This window comes from Heptranchias perlo, chromosome 18, assembly GCF_035084215.1.
Source record: "Heptranchias perlo isolate sHepPer1 chromosome 18, sHepPer1.hap1, whole genome shotgun sequence".
NCBI lineage: Eukaryota > Metazoa > Chordata > Chondrichthyes > Hexanchiformes > Hexanchidae > Heptranchias > Heptranchias perlo.
The window spans coordinates 14,936,622-14,956,054 of NC_090342.1; the positions used below are offsets into that span (position 1 = coordinate 14,936,622).

At 38.6% G+C, this 19,433-nt stretch overlaps 1 protein-coding gene across 1 annotated transcript in view; it reads left to right on the forward strand.

The window, feature by feature from the left end:
- Positions 1-19,433, forward strand: part of frs2a (fibroblast growth factor receptor substrate 2a) — a 74,896-nt gene that overhangs the window by 35,131 nt on the left and 20,332 nt on the right. Inside the window, exons 2-3 of the mRNA XM_067999427.1 lie at positions 12,714-12,825; positions 19,160-19,251. Of these exons, the coding sequence (XP_067855528.1) occupies positions 19,186-19,251 (66 nt within the window). The 5' untranslated portion in view covers positions 12,714-12,825; positions 19,160-19,185. The remainder of the gene's footprint in view (positions 1-12,713; positions 12,826-19,159; positions 19,252-19,433) is intronic.

A 19,433-nucleotide genomic window follows, 5' to 3' on the forward strand; every position in this document is an offset into this window, starting at 1 on the left:
TTTATGGGTCTAAGATGCCATCGGTTTCTGGTACTGGGGCTTGTTTACAGAGGGAGATCTGGAGTCTGCAGTCATCTACACTTCAATAGTGTGAATGTGTCTTTTATACCTTTTGAAGCCTGCAGGGCTCCGTTTGTCCTACTGAAGTCTGCTTAAACAACACTCTCAAATCCTGAAACAGTTGGAATTCATTTTTAGTAATGTGGAAGATTCTGGATACCCTGGCAGCAGCATCAGCAGGGGTTAGTTTGAGAGCTTGCTTCACCATAAGGAACAAGCTTTGCCAACAATCACAAACCCTGGCATCTGTTTTTTTCTTAGCAATTCAAATCCAAGCTAAACACAATTGCATGTACAATATGTAGCGGGGCACTGGGTCTGACCCAAGATTTAAGGAAATGCAGCTTTTTCCTTTTGGTGTCAATTGTGACCCAAGCTAAGCTTAAACTAGGCCCCATCTAGTTTTTGGAAAAGTGATGTGGGAGTTGAAGTAAACTCTTGGCCCCGTTTGAAGTGACACAAAAGTTCAGATGCTAGCATAGACAGCTTTAAAAGACCAGCTGGTCATAATAGGAGTGCTTGGTTGCCAAGGTTACCGTGTCTGTTAGAAAAAGAATGCAGCCAAGAGGGCAAGTTCTTGATGTGTGAGCTGAAGGAAGGAATTTGGTGTGATCATGCATCAGCCCTTCTAATCACACACGCAAAGAAGGCTGTGTGGGCGTAATGCAGAAACTACAAGTCTGTGCAGTGGGGCTTGTGTGTGTGGTTATAGTGATTTTTTTTTTCTCTCAGATGGGTCGGCAGGCTGACAGCACACTTTCTTTAAAGGCTGGCCTTTATTCACTGCTACCAGATGGAGACTGTTGTTGTAGCTGGACTGTGTAATTTTGTTGAAAAGTCTTCACCTGGTGACTGACTGACACAATGTTCCTTGGTCATTGGATGAAAAGGATCGTCAGTTGAAGTACTCCATTACAAAATACAAGTTTAATGTTTCTGTCTCCATCATATTGCCACATTCCTAGCAGACACCTTGCTTTAACTTTGTCTGTAAATCATTGTTACAAAACGTTAGGTTCTGATAAAGTGATGTCATGCCTAATTAGTCACACCGGCAAATGAGTTATAGGTCTGGAGGAGTGAAAGGAATAAAACCGCAAATACAGGTTGTGGCAACTCATCTATATTTTGACTTTTTTGATATATAACCTTTGTTAAAATGTTCCTAAATTTTAATTTGATTGAAGAATCAAGATCCAACACATATTGCCTCTGCTGTGCAGCCCCTCAGTAAGTCATTCCCCGCTGTTAAAATGCAGCGTTTAGCCTTGACAGCTGGTGGTGCAATCACATTCCTAATATCATGTCACCGTGGTCAGGGCAAAGAAAGCTGTAGTTAAATCCAGTGATAAATGTGGGCAAACATAGTTATCTTTTAACCATACCCACAAGAATTTTAACTTTAAACTTTGAGATAAAACCAAGCTGGATAAGCGTTCCACATTTTGTTTTTAAAAGTTGAGTGTACTATTTATCATTAACTAAGTGGTCTGTGATGCAGCATGTGGGTATACCAACAATTTATGAATCTTGGATTGACAGAATAGGAGTCAGTTGACTGCCAAGTGGAAAACTGAGAGCATGATCTCAGATTGACCATTTGGAAGGAGCATGGTACTTTTTTCAGAGAATTGGGGCAAACACTTAAATCAACCTGGACTGTTCCCATGAACCTCAGAGTGGATAGTTTTAGTAAAGTAGCAAAAGCCTTTTTTTAGTGGGGGGGTGGTGGGTGGGAAGAGGAGAAATTACCTAGAAGTGATATAAAAATAATTCAGTGGTGTCGCTGGTTTTGGCAGTTTAGGAGTTCACCTATTCATCAAAATTCATTTGAAACTATTAATACCCCCTCCCTCATAAAACCGTAACCCGGATTATCCTTAATAATCCTCCCAGATCTATGGTATATGCATCTGAGTTCTGCCTGAAGGATTGGGGAGCTGTACAATTCAGATTCTGACACACTTATGCTTGTTTGCAGCAAGGACATGCATTTCCCTGTTGTGCAACACTTCAGCCCCTTCCCCATAAATATGTGGCCTAATATATCTTTGACACTTAGTACTGTCCGAGTAGATGACTAGACTTCCCAAGTGCCAGGCAATTTGGTGGTCTTTCCTGACCAAATACGTGTTCCATTGATTACAGGCAACTGTACCATGCCCTGTTGTTGTCCTGGAAGTATGCCATCTCTGAAGTGGTAGTACCCCCTGATCATACTTGTTTTCTTCAGAATATTGAAAGAAATCAACCTCCTTCCTGGGTCCTGTAGATGTAGCCGTTCCTGCTAGAGGGAGTCTTTGCACGACATATATCCTATGTATATGCACCCCATCAAATTTCACTTTCTTGTTAGTTTGTGAAGAAGCATAATAAGACTTGATTGTAATTCAAATCTTAGCTTTTTAAAATGGCTGCTCAGTCATACTACAAGCTGTTTTTTGCCACATAATCTTGACATTAAAAATGCCATTTGAATCAAAACTGCTGGTGATGTCATAAATATGCACACCCAGATAGTAAAATGTGCCATGTATTACAGGTTATTACAAGGCAATGGTGACTAAGAATCTTTAGGTAGAAAATAGGCACATTGGTAACCTAAATGATTGTTGAATTGAGGATGGAATTAATTTAAATCTAACATTCTGCAAAGTTGTGGACTAAACTGCTGCACAATATTAAATATCTGAAATAGTTTCCCAATGAAAGTGCTTTTATGTCTGCTAATATTTTCATAGAGGTACTTCCAAGTCCATTTAAATCATTTCTGTGTCCAACAACAATTACATTCTAACTGCAGTGCTAGCTGATGATTAGCACTGACAGAAAAAACATTTAAGAACATAAGAAATAGGAGTAGGCCATACGGTCCCTCGAGCCTGCTCCGCTATTCAATAAGATCATGGCTGATCTTCAACCTCGACTCTACCTTCCTGCCTGATCCCTGTATCCCTTGATTCCCTTAGAGTCCAAAAATCTATCGCTGTCAGTCTTGAATATACTCAACGACTGAGCATCCACAACCCTCTGGGGTAGAGAATTCCAAAGATTCACAACCCTCTGAGTCTTAAATGGCCGACCCCTTATCCTGAGACTATGCCCCCTAGTTCTAGACTCTCCAGCCAGAGGAAACAGCCTCTCAGCATCTACCCTGCCTAGCCCTCTCAGAATCTTATATGTTTCAATGAGATCACCTCTCGTTCTTCTAAACTCCACAGAGTATAGGCCCATTCTACTCAACCTCTCCTCATAGGATAATCCTCTCATCCCAGGAATCAATCTCGTGAACCTTCGTTGCACCGCCTCTAAGGCAAGTATATCCTTCCTTAGGTAAGGAGACCAAAACTGTACACAGTACTCCAGGTACGGTCTCATCAAATCCCTGTACAATTGCAGCAAGACTTCCTTACTCTTGTACACCAACCCCCTTGCAATCAAGGCCAACATACCATTTGCCTTCCTAATTGCTTGTTGTGCCTGCATGTTAACTTTAACAAATGTGGTTCTTTGGACTGGACAAGAAAGTGCACAGAACTGCTTCGGAAAGACTAGTTTATAGGAAGAAAAAAGTAAAACGAGGGAAATGATTGGACTAGAATTGATGCTAAATCCTATATTTGTGGTTTGTATAATTTTTGAAGTGGAGGAGTTTCTAGGAAGTTATGGTGATGCAGCTTGCTAAAGCACTAACACATTGTGCTATAGCACAGATAGGGCAGTAATTCGTTTGCCCTGTTGCTGAGCCCCAATATGAACACACTGTTGTTGGGTGATGCTTAGCCTTTATTCTACATCTCTCTCTACAAGCTTGGAAGCAGCTTTCTCACTCTCCTTGAGCACAAGAGCTATGTGTAACTGATAAGTCCATGTGGACTGGAAATAAAATGGAGGGACTTCAAACCATTGCATCGATAAAAGTAAATATAAGTTGCTATCACGCAGTGCTAAATAGATTTTAGGACAAGAGCTGTTTGGAGTCCAGATTCTAATATGTTGGAGCAGGATGAGCAGGTGAACTGGTTGTGTAGTGTTTTTGTTTTGAAATCTTACTACTAAATTATTCAGGCAATCTCTGGGTATTATCATCAATGCCTAATGAATTGAAATTATGATGCATAGTTTTTAAATCTATTTGTGAAAAAATCCAATCTGTTTTATGTGGTGGTTAAAGTGAGAGATGATAGTGCTGAGGAATGAAATGCTTTCCACTTCAAGCATCCAGTACTCCAAAGTCTCAGCACAGTTAGAAGCAGAGTGAAAATCCCTCGACAACTCTCCAACTCTACTCCACTTGAATGACATTTTTCAATTTCTCATACCAGCCATCCTCTGCCTCTCTGAGTGAGATTGTAAATGGGTGCAGTTTTGCGCATTAGGAACTAAGACTGCCTGAGCTCTCCTCACATTCAACCCCCACAGCCAACAGACAGGGGAGACTTTCATCCAATCAGTTGAGGCTGGATTCGAACATAGTTTGCAAAAGAGAAAAGGCCAGTGTCTAACTCACTGTGCCACTTAGTTTTCAAAACTTTTTATTTGAGTTTGAGATGCTCTAGCAATATGCAGATATCATTTTTGAAAAATATATACCTTGCCAAAACTCTACTTTATCATCGCTAAAGCATGCTTTTTCAAATTATTATAATGCTACATTCACTTAAGTGTACAGAACTGTTCAATACATGTGTGTATCTGGAGTCGTAAAACTCAAAGCTGTACCAAGATTTTATCTCTGGAAAAACCTGGGGAAATCATAATGGAAGGTTATTTCTCAGAGCTGGACTTCTGATTGTTGCTCTGCTCTTGGCAAGTAAAATGTTTCTTGACAGGTACAAAAACAACAACCTGTGTACCAAACTCTTCTGCAACTGTGGAACGATCATGTCTGGGCAGATGACAGAGAGGGGGGAAAAGAATGATCTGTGCTTGAAGACAAAGCGCTAAAGCGACAAAGTGCTAATGTTATGATATTTAGCAATTACTGTAGGTGCTGTGACAGAGCATAGTGACCTGTCAACATTTCCAAACCTATGACATAATCTCTGCAGATATCAAAGTACTGATGAAAAGGGTTTGAAATATTCATGTTTTCACAATTGAAGCCAAGACAGCAGGTCAGAGTTCATTACAACGCGTCAGTGGCAAAAACAATAGGAGCTTCAAGATGCTCTTTCCGTTGTATTTGTTAAATGAGCCTATGGTGTATTTGAATAGATTTACTAGCACCATTTTCTCGTGGAATTTACATGTTGCCAAGGATACGTTTTGGTTTTTCCACATTTTTTAATACAGTGTCTATAAATAAAATGGTTACCGTGTTTAATCGTTTAACCTACAAATCACTGTTTTGAAGCCGAACCCCATTCAGTATGTTGTGGTGGTGAGAGGGTCAATGAGTGAAGTCAAACATGGTGTAGTTGCTTGTTAACTAAGTTAGCAATCTCAGGTCATTCCACTTTGCAGCAGTTATCACACCACGTTTTCTAATAGATGAAATTAATGAATCTTTTGAGATTCTTACAAATATGACTCCTTTACTGCCGAAAATAATAAAGTAACACAGCAGAGCCAAAAGAGGGAGATATTTCCCAGCCTCCCTTCAGTTATTGGTAGTATTCTGAAGGGTTTGGTTTACTCTGCTGATTTCAATACCATGTTGTTGCCAAAGACTGTATCAAATTAATAGTCTGATTGCTGCATTTTGACAGCACGCAGCTGTGAAAACGTGGCCAGTGCAGAAGCCTTTGAACATTATGGAAGGATTGCAGCTGAAAAATGTTATGATATTGGTAGGATTTGGTACATGTTTGTGACCTTTTTGATGCCTTTTCAGTACTTTTAAGAATTCAGCCATCATTAGGAAAACAGTAGGTGCTTTGTTGGTTGGAGCTGGAGCAGTGGCTGCTTCAGACTAAAAACGGGTGCAGTTTTAGCTCTCGCTGTATGTGGAATGCTGCAGGGCTTGGATGAATGGATGATAAGAGTGATTGTATATGGTGTAGGTGTGGTCAAATAATTATCATTAAATGAATGTTTAGGTGAAAAATCAGCCTGGGGCAACAGTATTATTAATTCTGAAACGAAAGCCAGAATAATGGATTGTAGAAGTGAGTTGACAGGCAACCAGATCCAGAGGTTCAGCAATTGCAGGGTAAAAGGTGAAAATCTGATCATTTTAATTATGAATTGGTAGTTACTTTCAGTTAAAATTTTGACTTTATGTTCGTTAAGAGTATCCAGATAAGAGTATGCCTATGTAAACTAATCAGGGGCCGGGGGGGGGGAGGGGGTGGAGTTGGGGGTTGTGTGTGTGTGTGTGTGTGTGTGTGTTTGTTTTTTAAAATGTAAACTCTAGCCTAGTTATGCTACACATTCACTGTTAAGAGCCTTCAGAAAGTCTGCAGATTAAGATATTTCAGCGATTGTCTCCATTGATGTGCACTTGTAAAAATCAGTGTTAATCTAATCTATACTGGGGACTGTATATGGTTAGTAGGCATATGATATTTTTTTTCCCAAAGGTGCCTTCTTGGTTGAATTTGATGATGAATACACTGGATGATATTACAATAGCCTGAATATTGCTGGAAATCATTAATGACAATTGTTACATTTTGGTATGCAAAGCACAAGAATAAAGCTACACATAGCTAAATCATTCTAAGATTTAATTCTCATTGATCCAGGGAGAGGACGGAAAGGAGGAGGGAGATAAAAAGCAGTAATGATTAACTTGCCAGTTTTGTCCTTGGCGGTCAGTATTCTTGAGGTTTTCTTCCTGGCTGTCCCATCAATATATATCAGCATTGCAAATCTTATGAACATCAAGTTCATAAGAAACATGAGTATCAAGGACCTTTTAGGATTAACTGTAATCTCACTGAGAGATGCCTCTATTGGACTGACTGTACCATTGGTCTCAAGGATACATATTATACACAAAATGAAGAAGCACAAGAGTTTTCTCAGATTATGGTTGGTAGCCCCCCCTCACAAGATGCTCCCTTTATGGGGTTGGTTTCAGCTCCTAAGAATTTTGCTAAATGATTGTCAGTGATGTCAATTCATCTGCATCTTCAGGATGCAAGGTATATAGCCCTGACTAGATAAGTATCAGAAGTAGCTAAATGTGGACCCCAGTGCTTTTTCAGAAACACTGCTGACGTTTTGTAACTGACACTGAGATCGCAGTGAAGATCTGTCTAAAGCTGCTTTAAGCTTTGTGAGACCCATGCTAGCAGCGGTGGTTTCTGATGCACAGAACTTGCGCAGCGGGCTGCAACCTGAAGGTAGAACTGCCGGATCCGCCAATGCCAGCTGCCAGGCTATTAGCCGTAGCAAATTCTGGTATGTTTACCCTTGGGTTACTGCTGGCTGTGTGAGACCCATGTACTGGGACGGACGGTGCTAAAATGGGTATAAAAGCAATTTAAAGCTGGATATACATTACATTTTTTTGGAACTCAAACCAGTATGATACAGCCTCCCGGAGGGCAATCACACCTCAGGGCTTCAATGAACTCAGTAGTCTCGCAAGTTATACTGGCACTTTTGCATTGATGGGTACCCAAAACCTTAAACACAAAAGCTACAATATAAACCCAGCCAAAGATTAGCATGCTGATGGTTATTGATTTGTGCAACCCATCATAAGAAGAGAGATATAAAAGTAATGGAGAATAGATTGACTAGGATGGCTACCAGGGATAAGGGGTTACAGTTATGAAGAGAAACTTGAAAAGTTTTTTTTTCATTAGAGCTGAGGAGGTTAAGGAATGACTTTATAGAGGTTGTCAAGATTATTAAGGGTTGTGATCAGGAAAAAATTGTGATAAGATTATTTTCAATGGTTAGCAACACAAATTTCAGATAATCACAAAAAAATTGAAGGGGAGTTTACAAAAAAGGGTGTTCTTTCCCATTGTTGAAACAGAGTTGATATTTTAAAAGGGACCTGGTTGCTTGAAAAACTGGAATATTAAAGGGTTTGAGGATTGAGCAGGAGAGTGGGTATAGACTAGGTGACTCTTACAGACAAGCAGCAGAACAGACTTGATGGGCCGAATGACCTGTTTCTGTGCTTTTTTTAAATTCATTCTCGGGATGTGGGCGTCACTGGTGAGGCCAGCATTTATTGCCCATCCCTAATTACCCTTGAGATGGGTCTAACGTATGATTCTTTGTGGTTTCCCACAAAAGGTTATATAAATCTCCTGCCCTTTGCCATTCCAGGCAGAGGGGTCTTACTGGTTCCGTGTTTCTTAAAGAGCTTCTCTGGGAGAATGACAAATTACAGTATGCAGAAAAGTAGGTTATTTTCCGTACCGCAGATGCAGGTCATTTGAATAGTTTTTGTCTACGTATCAATTCCAATGTTAAAGAAATAAGAAAGAACTTTCCACTATATTGACCAGAGTTAAAAAAGCAAAGGATATGTGCTTGGATGTAGGGCCAGAGGAGATTGCAGACTTAGAGTGGAATGAAGCCATAGAGGGATTTGAAGACGAGGATAAGAATTGTGAAGGAAGCATTCTATGTTGGGGCAATCAGTGGAATGTTGCTGTCAGCCGACACCATTCATCGGCTTGTCAAAGAGTGGCATTGGCAGGGCAAAAGAATGGTAAGAAGTAATACTGGGGCATGGTGTATATAATTCAAATGGGATGGGGAGGCAAAGAGAAGGTAGCATCTCCAAACTCAGTGTATGTTCATTGTTTTCCAACTGACTACAGTTGGACAGAGCAGCTTTAAGAAACCTTGAACCAATCTGGGTGCCTTATTAGTTATCTTGGGGGTTGGGAAAACAGAGTTTCTTGTAGATGCATTAGAGCCTCTGACAGTTTACCTGATTTTAGTGTTGTACTTCGTGTGGTACAAAAACAAAGGGCAATTTGGTGACAGGAAAGGGCAGCCAAGATATTTCAGTCTTGATCTACATTTTGCATTAATAAATATAATGCAGGTACCACAAAAATTTCACTTAATGATCGCAAGGTTTTGATTGGCAAAATTTGTTATTATTTTAAAAATTATTATAGTTCCAGTTTGTGCACTGGCCAGAACTGCAGCTCCAATTTTGGTCAGCACATTTTTATGTAGCAATAGAAAAATCCAGTGTCAACTGCTAACATTATTTGTGCACAGTATGAAGATAAGGAATTTCCTTATATACCAATCTCTTCTCCCCGTCTTTCCCCCCCACCAATTCTTAGCTGACGTGTATCCTATCTATTGCAGACGTTCCAGGGAGATTAGTCCAGTACAAACAAATAGTTGCTAACTCCAACCATTCTGACTGATCCAGTGCCCAAAATTTTTAATGAGCTGTGCTTAGAACATTTGCCAGAGGGAAGGTGTGGTTTAATAAACATGTCCTCATCAAAAAGAGTTGCTGTAAATGTGTTGGGTAGGGGAAGGAGTGATCATAATCTAAAAAAAATTCCAGGTACCATTACATTTAACAATAAGATGAGTAAATCTCAGAATTTGCCTAGATAATATTGTTGCCTGTGTAGCCATCTTGTTCACTAATCTGCCAGCTAGGCTGATGAAGGTTAATACTGATTTATTTTTAACACTTCATTATTGCTTTGCCAGAGAAAGGCTTGTCGATTAGACTAAAATTAATTGTGTACTAGTTACCTACTCCAGCTGAAATAAAAGTTTGCTGCAGTGTTGCCAACAGCCTGCATTAGTGCAGCTATTACAATTCTTTTTTTAATGTGAATTCACTTGTTTGTTTTCCATGACAATCCTTGAGGACTCAGATTTGAATCAACATATTTGTGATCCATACGTACCTGTGCCCTCCCCAATTTAAAAAGTTCTTAATTGCAGTAAACTAAAAGGGACCACTAAGTCAGTTCCCAGCATCCAGAAGGTAAAAATCTTTCTAATAATCAGTAGCAGAGCAATAGTTTATGGTTATTTAAAGGTACTATTTCAAGCAAAATCTTTAAAGAAAGTAACAGCAGTCATTCCAAGTAGCGTTAGAAGCTCGTTAAAGTTAATTGTCCGCCCCTTCCTGAAGATCCTCACTCATTCTGGGGTTTTTCTCCATTGGGGCCTCCCACTATCTGGGATAATGGCCAAATAATTATTCTACATGTGTGAGCCTAGACGGTGAATGTCAGTAGAATATTTGACCACATGGGGCATCAGCCAAACCTGATCCTATCCTCACGTGGAATTACTGGATAGTGATCAGGAGCAGGAACCGTTGCTGATTTTTTTTCTTCCTCCCTGGGACCTATGAGCGAATCCCCTATTGTGTAAACTAGTGTTATAATAGGTCTGGTAGATTTTCCACTCTCGGTGATGTTTGACTAATATTTACTACTTTCCTTGATATGTATGTAAACATTTTTTTTGTAAATTCTTTTGGAGTTGTTGAATGTTGTAGATTTATCATGTTAATCTGAGTTAGCTATATTGTATAATTGTCTCATGCCTAATCGTTGACATAGCACTAGTTAAGCTTAGTCTTGAGCAACTTTTGATTGGCGATGTCTACCAAAGAAATTAAAACAGCAATTGAACTAAAAAAAATGCTTAGTAATGTTATGACCATATAATTGAAACGACGAGCTTTTGAAAAATTTCAACCCTCTCCCAAAAATTCATTCAGCTTCTTGAACTTGAAATAATTTCCAAGACATGTTTATTCTTCCGTGCTGTTTAGACATAGCTCACTTGTAGTCTGTGTTCTCCAGTTCAGTCCATGGATGCGGTCCTTTATGTGAGCTCTGTGCCTTCAAATTAGCTATTGTAAACAATTTTACAACACCAAGTTATAGTCCAGCAATTTTATTTTAAATTCACAAGCTTTCGGAGGCTACCTCCTTCGTCAGGTGAACAATGACGAAGGAGGTAGCCTCCGAAAGCTTGTGAATTTAAAATAAAATTGCTGGACTATAACTTGGTGTTGTTCAAATTAGCTTGAATTAAGACTTTGAAGTTTAATGTTAAAATGGTGCATAGTATTGGACAAAATCAAAGCATTGGCATTTCATAGGAACATAGAAACAGGAGTTGGCAATTTAGCCCCTTGAGCCTGCTCCACCATTCAATGAGATCATGGCTGATCTGTGACCTAACTCCATATACCTGCCTTCGCCCCATATCCATTAATACCTTTGGTTAACAAAAATCTATCAATCTCAGATTTAAAATTAACAATTGAGCTAGCATCAATTATTGTTTGTGGAAGAGAGTTCCAAACTTCTACCACCCTTTGTGTGTAGAAGTGTTTCCTAACCACTCCTGAAATTCCTGGCTCTAATTTTTAGGTTATGTTCCCTAGTCCTAGACTCCCCATCCAGTGGAAATATTTTCTCTCTATCTACCCTATCAGTTCCCCTTAATATCTTGAAAACTTCGATCAAATCACTCCTTAATCTTCTAAATTCCAGGGAAAATACCAAGTTTGTGTAATCTTTCCTCGTAATTTAACCCTTGGAGTCCAGGTACTATTCTAGTAAATCTGCACTGCGCTCCCTCTTCCTTGTTCAAATGCTGTACACAGAACTTGTACAGTGTGATTAATACTGCACATCTCATTACAGTATGCTATTTGGCTAGTTTTGCAATAGCTCATATTAGTATGTTTCACTAATAGAGTGGTAATAGTGGCAACACGTCGGTTGGTTGGAACTCTACCTTTACTGTTGAATTAAAACTAACATAAAAAATTGCTGCTTGAATCCAATTCAGATGGATTGGAATGAAAATTTCTTCTCTTCACAGCTGTTAAGAGGTCCAAGATAAAGAGGAGCTTAAAACAATTCCTAGTGAACACAAGTGCACAACGCAGCTGCCTAAAATTTGGCAATCTCCATTCAGAAATGCTACTGTAAAGCTGTTTGCTGTGGTAAATGGGAAAATGTCCTGTTGCTGATTCCTGCATTTAGAATTGAGGCACATTTTTCCCTTTTCTTTATTTTCTCCCCTCCCCTTCTTTCCTGATGGTGTTGGGACACAATTTCATAGGAACCAGGAGCCCTCCATTACTTTGTTATTCACGTATAAGCCATGACAGTAATTGTCAGTGTGTTTTATGACTGGGGGAGGGGGGGGGTCCTCAGCTGATCACACGCTTATTTCTATTAGGGATCGCTGAAGAGCAATTGGAGGTGGGAGCCGTAGCCAACTTTCCCCTCCCTAGCTAAGGTGTGTTGAGTCCGGTTGTGGCACCCTTCCAGTCACATTGGCTGAGATCAGTTCAATCAGAACAGACTAAGGATCAAACCTGGTACCTTACACGTCTTTGTGGCTCAGTCATGCATTGAATGAGCCCACTAAGCCAGTAGGGGGTCGGCTGTCTGAGCTAAATTTAACCCATGCTTGATGCTGTAGTGGAATGCAAAAAATGTAATTATGTAGCATTATCATCAGTCATTTGAACTAAAAAATTCTCCTATATTTTGGTTCCAAAAATTAGACGTCCCAATTCTTCCAACTATACTTACAAGGGTTAAAACTGTGTTTACATTGGTTTGATAAACATTATCTTAATTTTATTTGAAAAGGGAGTGAATGTCAGTTAGAAAAATGTGTACACAATTTGTGATTTCATCAGCAAGTTGCCCCATGAAGCATTGCATGATGTCTAATTTGGTGTTTACAACAATGTGTTTATTTCTGTTTTCCAGATTGAAAAAATAAAATGGCTGTTCAACAATCACATGAGAACTTCTGAAATATAACTGGATTCATGACGCTAACAGAGAGACTGGGAGCAATAACTCTAATGGCCAAGTCTGGGTAAGTGAATTGTTAGCAGTTTTGTTCATAGATGTGGGTTAGAAGGTATCAACTTTAAAATGTGCATATTTCTTTATTTTTTATGGAATGTACTTTTTGAACCAGGAAAGTTACAGATAAGAATTTTAAAAATTTGAACGTAAAAGGCTTGTGTGTACGTCTGTCTGTCTATCAGCCAGCTTTTTAACTATGGCATTCCAAACAATGAATTGTGCACACTGCCTATTGCAAATCAAACCAGATTTTAGAAGAGCCAAATATTAAAATACCAGAGGAGTTTAATACCAGTTAAATGTTCTGATAGAATGCTAGAAAGGTTATCTTTGAGTGAAGTTTTCTTTGTACCTGGATTCTTTTCGATGTATTTGTAGGACATTAAATTCCTGTTCAAGCAAGCTGTTTGTTTCATAAACAATTTTTGTTCTTTAGCTACAGCGCATTATTCTGATGGCAGTTTTTCAACCATTTGACCTGTTCTGTACAGTGTCTAACTCAGTTGTTCTAATCATACTCTCGTTTTGTCTTCAAAACTGCCATATTGTGTTATACAGGTTGTTGTTCTTAAAATTAATATTAATGCATTAAAAAAATTGGGATTGGTATTCTTATTGAAAATGTTATCATTCAGAACAAAACCATTTGTTCTGCTCCATAGATGATTTATTCGTTGGGGCACCTTCCCCCAATTTTTTTCTCTTCCTTTTCAATTTTCAGCACTTTTCCCACAAGGACAGTGCAGTATGCTGGGGTACAGTTCCTGCTGACAGTCATATGATGCCTTATCCAAGTGGCTTTTCTTCATGTGTGAATCACAACAATGAGTGTCAACAGGCTCTTTGAATACAGGAGCATCACAGTTGAGCCTGATCCTGCCCTGTCCACAAATGGACATATTTACAGAAGGAGCCACTAGTGGGAATCCTGTCTGCTACTTTTTTTTCCTTGCTTCTTCCCTAGGTGGGAGAAGCTGAGGCCAATTGTAGCACTCCCAACTGGAGTCTTCAGTAAGTTAAATTAGAAAACACACAAAGCGACTCCTGGCAAAGTTTGCCATAAGAATAGTTCTCCTATAAACTCATTTAGGATTTGGATAATGTATTAATTTCACCCATCTCTTGGAAACTTTGCTTCCCACAAGTTTGGGACAAACCATGAAAGTGACCTGAGCTGGTTCACCAGGATGCTTGCTCAGCTGAAAAAAAATGTACAAGGCCACAAAGAACTAATTCAGGGCATTCTTCTTCTCCACTGCAGTACAGGCCAAGTTAACCTATGAGGGCTTCAGAACCTGAAACCAAAAATTCCAAATATCTAAATACTTTTGATTGTGTTTCAGATGGGGGTGCCACTTTGCAGGCTGACTGCACCATCCCATTGACTAATGTTTACAGTCTACAATCTTCTCCCATCAGTGTGGAAACCATGTTAAATGTTATGCTTGAACTGTAAACCTGAGCTATTTCCCAGTCGTACATTTACACAGTGTTGAATTTCTTGCACTCACTGGATGTTCACGGCAAAAAGTATGGAACTCTTTTGATGAGGAGCAGCCTTTTTGGTCACTATATGAAAAGTGCTCGTAAGACCTAAGGTTTTAGTTCTCTGTCCAAAGTGCTTATGACCTTTCTTTACTGCTGAGTACACAAAACCTAGTTCCATAATGTAGCAGCATTAGCTACCATGCGCATTCCCATGGAAAGGAGCTCAGTAAGGGAACATTTGCTAATATTTAGACTTAGGAAGTTTTCTTTTTCCACCAAAACGTTTCAGAAGCCTATAATCTTATTGAGACCTACACCTAGATGACTGATGGAATGTATCTCCTTGGTGCTAATGAAATGACATATGTTATTTATTCTGGAGGTTCTTACAGCAAGTCTGTAGCCATTAACGTGTCAATTCAGCTGTAAAGATAAACTAATTGTAAGGAGCTAAAGGCTATCTGAAAATTATCAAAGATATCAGGATTGTTGGTAAACTGTTTGTAGTTTGCAGTGAAATAGCAATAGTTTGAAGGGCATTTTTCAATATTTTAAAGATGCTGTTTGGAACAGAGAATCAGGTCAGCACTAGTCGGTTTGTTTATTAGAGGCTTGCAGGGTACCAATTGCGCATTCATTCTCCCTACTGAATATTAAAAGGACTTTAATACGAAGCTCTCCATACTATCTAGATTAGGATCTTGGTCATGGGTTCCAATGTCTATCCGTAAACTGGCAGTTATTTCTGCACATTGGTAATAAATATTAAGTGGCATTTCACAAACATTCTGGTGCTTTGGGCCAACCTGGTGCTGCAGCTTTGACTATGCTGACAGACTAGCTATTCTTCTTATTGAGCAGATAGTGAACAATGCTATCCCTATCCCTGGTTATAATCATTTTCATCAAGTCCACTGCAACGCATTCCAAACATGAATCTGCAAGATTTGGAATCTAGTATTTGCAAGGTCTTTTGGACAGAATTGCACCTCAAGGAGATGAAGGTTCTTTTGCAACAGTTTACCATCCATTTGTTGTGATTCCATTTTTGCCTGCCTGTCAGAGATCGTTGACTGGATTTGGTCTGCCTCTTGAATTGACCAGGCAGTTCAGTTGTTATGATGACTGCTTGAGAAGGAAAAATGACCAGAATGCCCATGCTTCACTCTCTTTTGCTAATGACTTCACACCAGCTGGTTCATTTTGTGACTTTGAGCTGATGCCAACTTTTATCTAGCATTGATATCTAGACAACTGTTTATTATCTTGAAATGCAAAACTTTAATTTTCAGTTGCCCAGCTGGATTGGTTTTGAGCAAGAAGGTGCAGCCTCGTACTGGTGTCCAATATACTTGTCAAAAGATTCATAGTTATAGAAATAATACTTAAATTTACATAATGCCTTTCACATTGAAATGCCTCAAAATGTTTTACACAATCAATTACGTTTGAAGTGCAATGATTGTTGTTATGTAGACAAAAACAGCAATCAACAGTAACCCAAAAACAACCATGAGATGAATGAAATCTGCTTTCAGTTCGTGTTGGTTGAGGGAGGAATTTTGGCCTGGACATTAGGAGAACCCACGTGACTTCATCTGAATCGAGATTAAGCAGATCATTTCTAGTGCTGCAGAGCACCACACTCCATTGAAACCGCATTCTGGAATTGGTTCATAGCACTGGTTTAACAAAAGACATACTGCAGCAACAGCCAAAAAGCAGACATGGTTTGGAAGAACAGACAAGTCTTTCTCCCGAGTGACCTTAATATGAAGACCATGAAATCAGCTTACCAGAGTCTGATATCGATTCCAAACTGCATAATACTGTGAGTCCAAGAACTGGTGAAAGATAGTCAAACCTTTTTCTAATACTGGGCCAAACATTCGTATTTTCCCTCCTGAGAAGGATGGAATCACGTACCATATCTCTGTGGATAAGGAGAGGTAATGGACATAACATTTGCTGAAAATGCTTCTTTAATTCAGACTTGTACCTAAAGTATCATTCAAGCAATCCCAGCAGTTAAAACAGTTTCAGCTGCTGGCTCCAGTAGTTGAGGTGATCAAGTTCTCAAAGTTGTTTGGGTCAAATTACAGTGGTTTGAGGAACAGCAACTGCTACTTTTTTTGGAAAGAACACTTACTCGGCAGGTATCTAAAGAAGTGTGATTGAGCATACTCAAATTTAATGTGAGGGAAAAATGAGCCTGTGCAATTTAAAAGAAGAGCATCAGTGAGGATGGAGCAGTGCTATATTGCTCAAGTATACTGTGCTATGAAGTGGTAGCTGACATGATTATGATATTGAAAGAACAGTATGTGCCACTGAAGTCAACACATTAGTTTATTTTGCCCTTTATCAATTGGAACAGGTAGTGCATTCTAAGGCTTTTGTTGTAAGTGATTAATGTGCTAAACTACAAATTGAAAAGATGTGTCTCCTTTATATCACTATAGCTGTACATCAGATGGGGGAAAAGTTTATACGTGCCATGAATTTAATATAGAAGTTAGTGGTAAGAAAATTAATGATTGGATGGAGTTTTTTTGCACCTGATTTCCTCTTAAATAGAGTATGCTTTACATACTTTGTAGATTAATTGGAGCTCCAAATAAGGAGGGAATGGGAAGATTGGTATCAGGGAAAGGCAGAACCCTGAATAGTGAGATTGCTGGCCACAGAATTTTAAAGACAGTCGAGCATAAAATAGGAAGGGTTTTCTTAATTCCTTGGGGCTTTTAAGGAAAAGAACCCAGGTTTTGATCTTATCCTGTTGTGGAGTTCTCTTTCCCAAAACTACAATGTATTCCAGGATGCCATATGCTAGATTCAGGGCCACTGATTAATGGTGACTAAATCAAATTCTGATTTTATTACATGAGATTCTGTGTCTTTTTACCAGTGTTTGGAGATCAAATTTCACAATTTCATCTGTTTACATGTAGGGCCATTGGTTTATGGTAACTAACTGTCAAATTCTGTTTTTATTATCTGGATATTGGGATTTTTACTTGTGTTCTGGGGATATAATTCCATGATTCTGTCCATTTTTTTCTTGATAAACGTAAATCAGTAACCTCGGTTAGAATTTTCTTGTGAAAAATATTTACCATAATAGATTCTTTTTTTCCCTCCAAGTTGTGTGTTTGTGACAATCACCATTGTCCTAGTCATACTGGACAAATTGTGAAAAGGTTTATCCAATACTAGACAAGCAAAGTCTACTTCTAACAAATAATTTTAAATTGTGACAATCCCACATTAAACAATTAATCTGTGTACAAAAATTCTTGAGCCTTGCAGTTTCATGGTAAAAATGTAAAAAGTATATAAAAAATGCATTTTTAACACAGAGGAGTTGAAACCCCACCACCTCAACTTTAAAATTGTAAACAATTTTACAACACCAAGTTATAGTCCAGCAATTTTATTTTAAATTTTAAAATAAAATTGCTGGACTATAACTTGGTGTTGTAAAATTGTTTACAATTGTCAACCCCAGTCCATCACCGGCATCTCCACATCATCAACTTTAAAAGACAGTTGTGGCCTACTTATATTCTGCATAAGTGGAGATCACTTTTTTCAAACCAATCTGAATTTGTCCTGAGTTGGATGAAACTAATTAGTCATTTTCGGTTGCTGATTCAGTTTTAGGGGTACTTAGAAAATAAAATTTACCTTCTGAGCTCTGCCGTCATTTTGAATCCATTCCTGTGATAGAAAACTCTGATGCAGACAAACCGTTTTAAACCATTATTTATATAATCACACACAAAATTTTAACTTGAAGAAAATGCTGCATTCCGACTTTCCAAAAAACTGCAAGTAGAGAAAGCGATAATGAGATCCTTCTGGGCTTGCAGAGAGTGCCATGATAGGCATCCAGCAGCAGCAAGGATGCTGATTCCAGCTGTCTTCAGTAGACAGCTGGAACGGCACCAATAGATACGTTAGCTGACTGGCCCTTTCTGTTTGGTAGACCTTACATCAGGTCCCACAAACTACTTTTGGACCGGTAGCAATGTAAATTACTTCACCTCAGAGATTTGGCTATCTTTTCTAACATTTTGTTGCTGGGGGAGGTGTCCTGGCATACTATTTTTGTTTAACACACTGTCCAATATGATGAGCCACTGGCTTTTAATTTGTGACTTAATTTTTAGTGGGTGATTAAAATACTTCCAAGGACTAAAACCTACATAACATAATGGACAGATATGTGTTATGGGTTTAATAAAATTAATTACTGGCAAAAAATAGCTTCTTTAAAATAACTTCCTATAATTGCTTATGTTGCAGTTATTAATTACCATGAGTTAAAGGATACTTCAAGGAAGACTGAAGTAAAAGAAATCGTATTTGAGAGCCTTTCCCTAATTATCTACCGGTTATTTGGTAAATTACTTAACCTACATTGTGATATTTTGGTTTCTATTTCAGAAACATCTGCCCCACATATGCTGATCATGGCAGTCTTTAAATTATTTTATTTAATTTTGGAATGCGGTAGCACTTATGGATGAGGTGGGAATACTGGGCTCTTGTGTCTGTGTTTCCCTGATTTCAACATTAAACGAGCTGCTAACTGACAATATTATGATTATTCTCCTCTCCCAGCATGTCCTCTTATACTGTACATGAGATGAATTTAAAACCTGAATACAAGCAGAGTTAAACTTAAAAAAAAACCAAAAGAACTGCCAAATCCTAGGGTAAGGCTCACAGTACTTTTTTCTTTTGTGACTCTTCCCTGATGTTTTCCTGTAAAATGAAAGTCATGTAAACTGAAAACACTTTTTTTGACTTGATAAATATGTCATCTTTAAATGTTGCTTTTATTTTAGAGATCAGGCGGTCTTCTGAAGAAGTCATGGGTAGCTGTTGCAGCTGTCCAGATAAAGACACTGTCCCAGATGACCATCAAACAAAATTTAAGGTAATGAGTTTTTAAGTTCACTGACCTTTATTACTGTCTCTCTCCCGTTCCAAGCTTATGTGTATTTGGAATGTCTGTTATTTTCATCCCTGTAAATTTGTATTAAAATTTATGAACCATCATTATGACAGAAGTTGTGCTCTAAGAGTCAAGAAAGCCTTTTTCTTTTCAGTATGTTGATA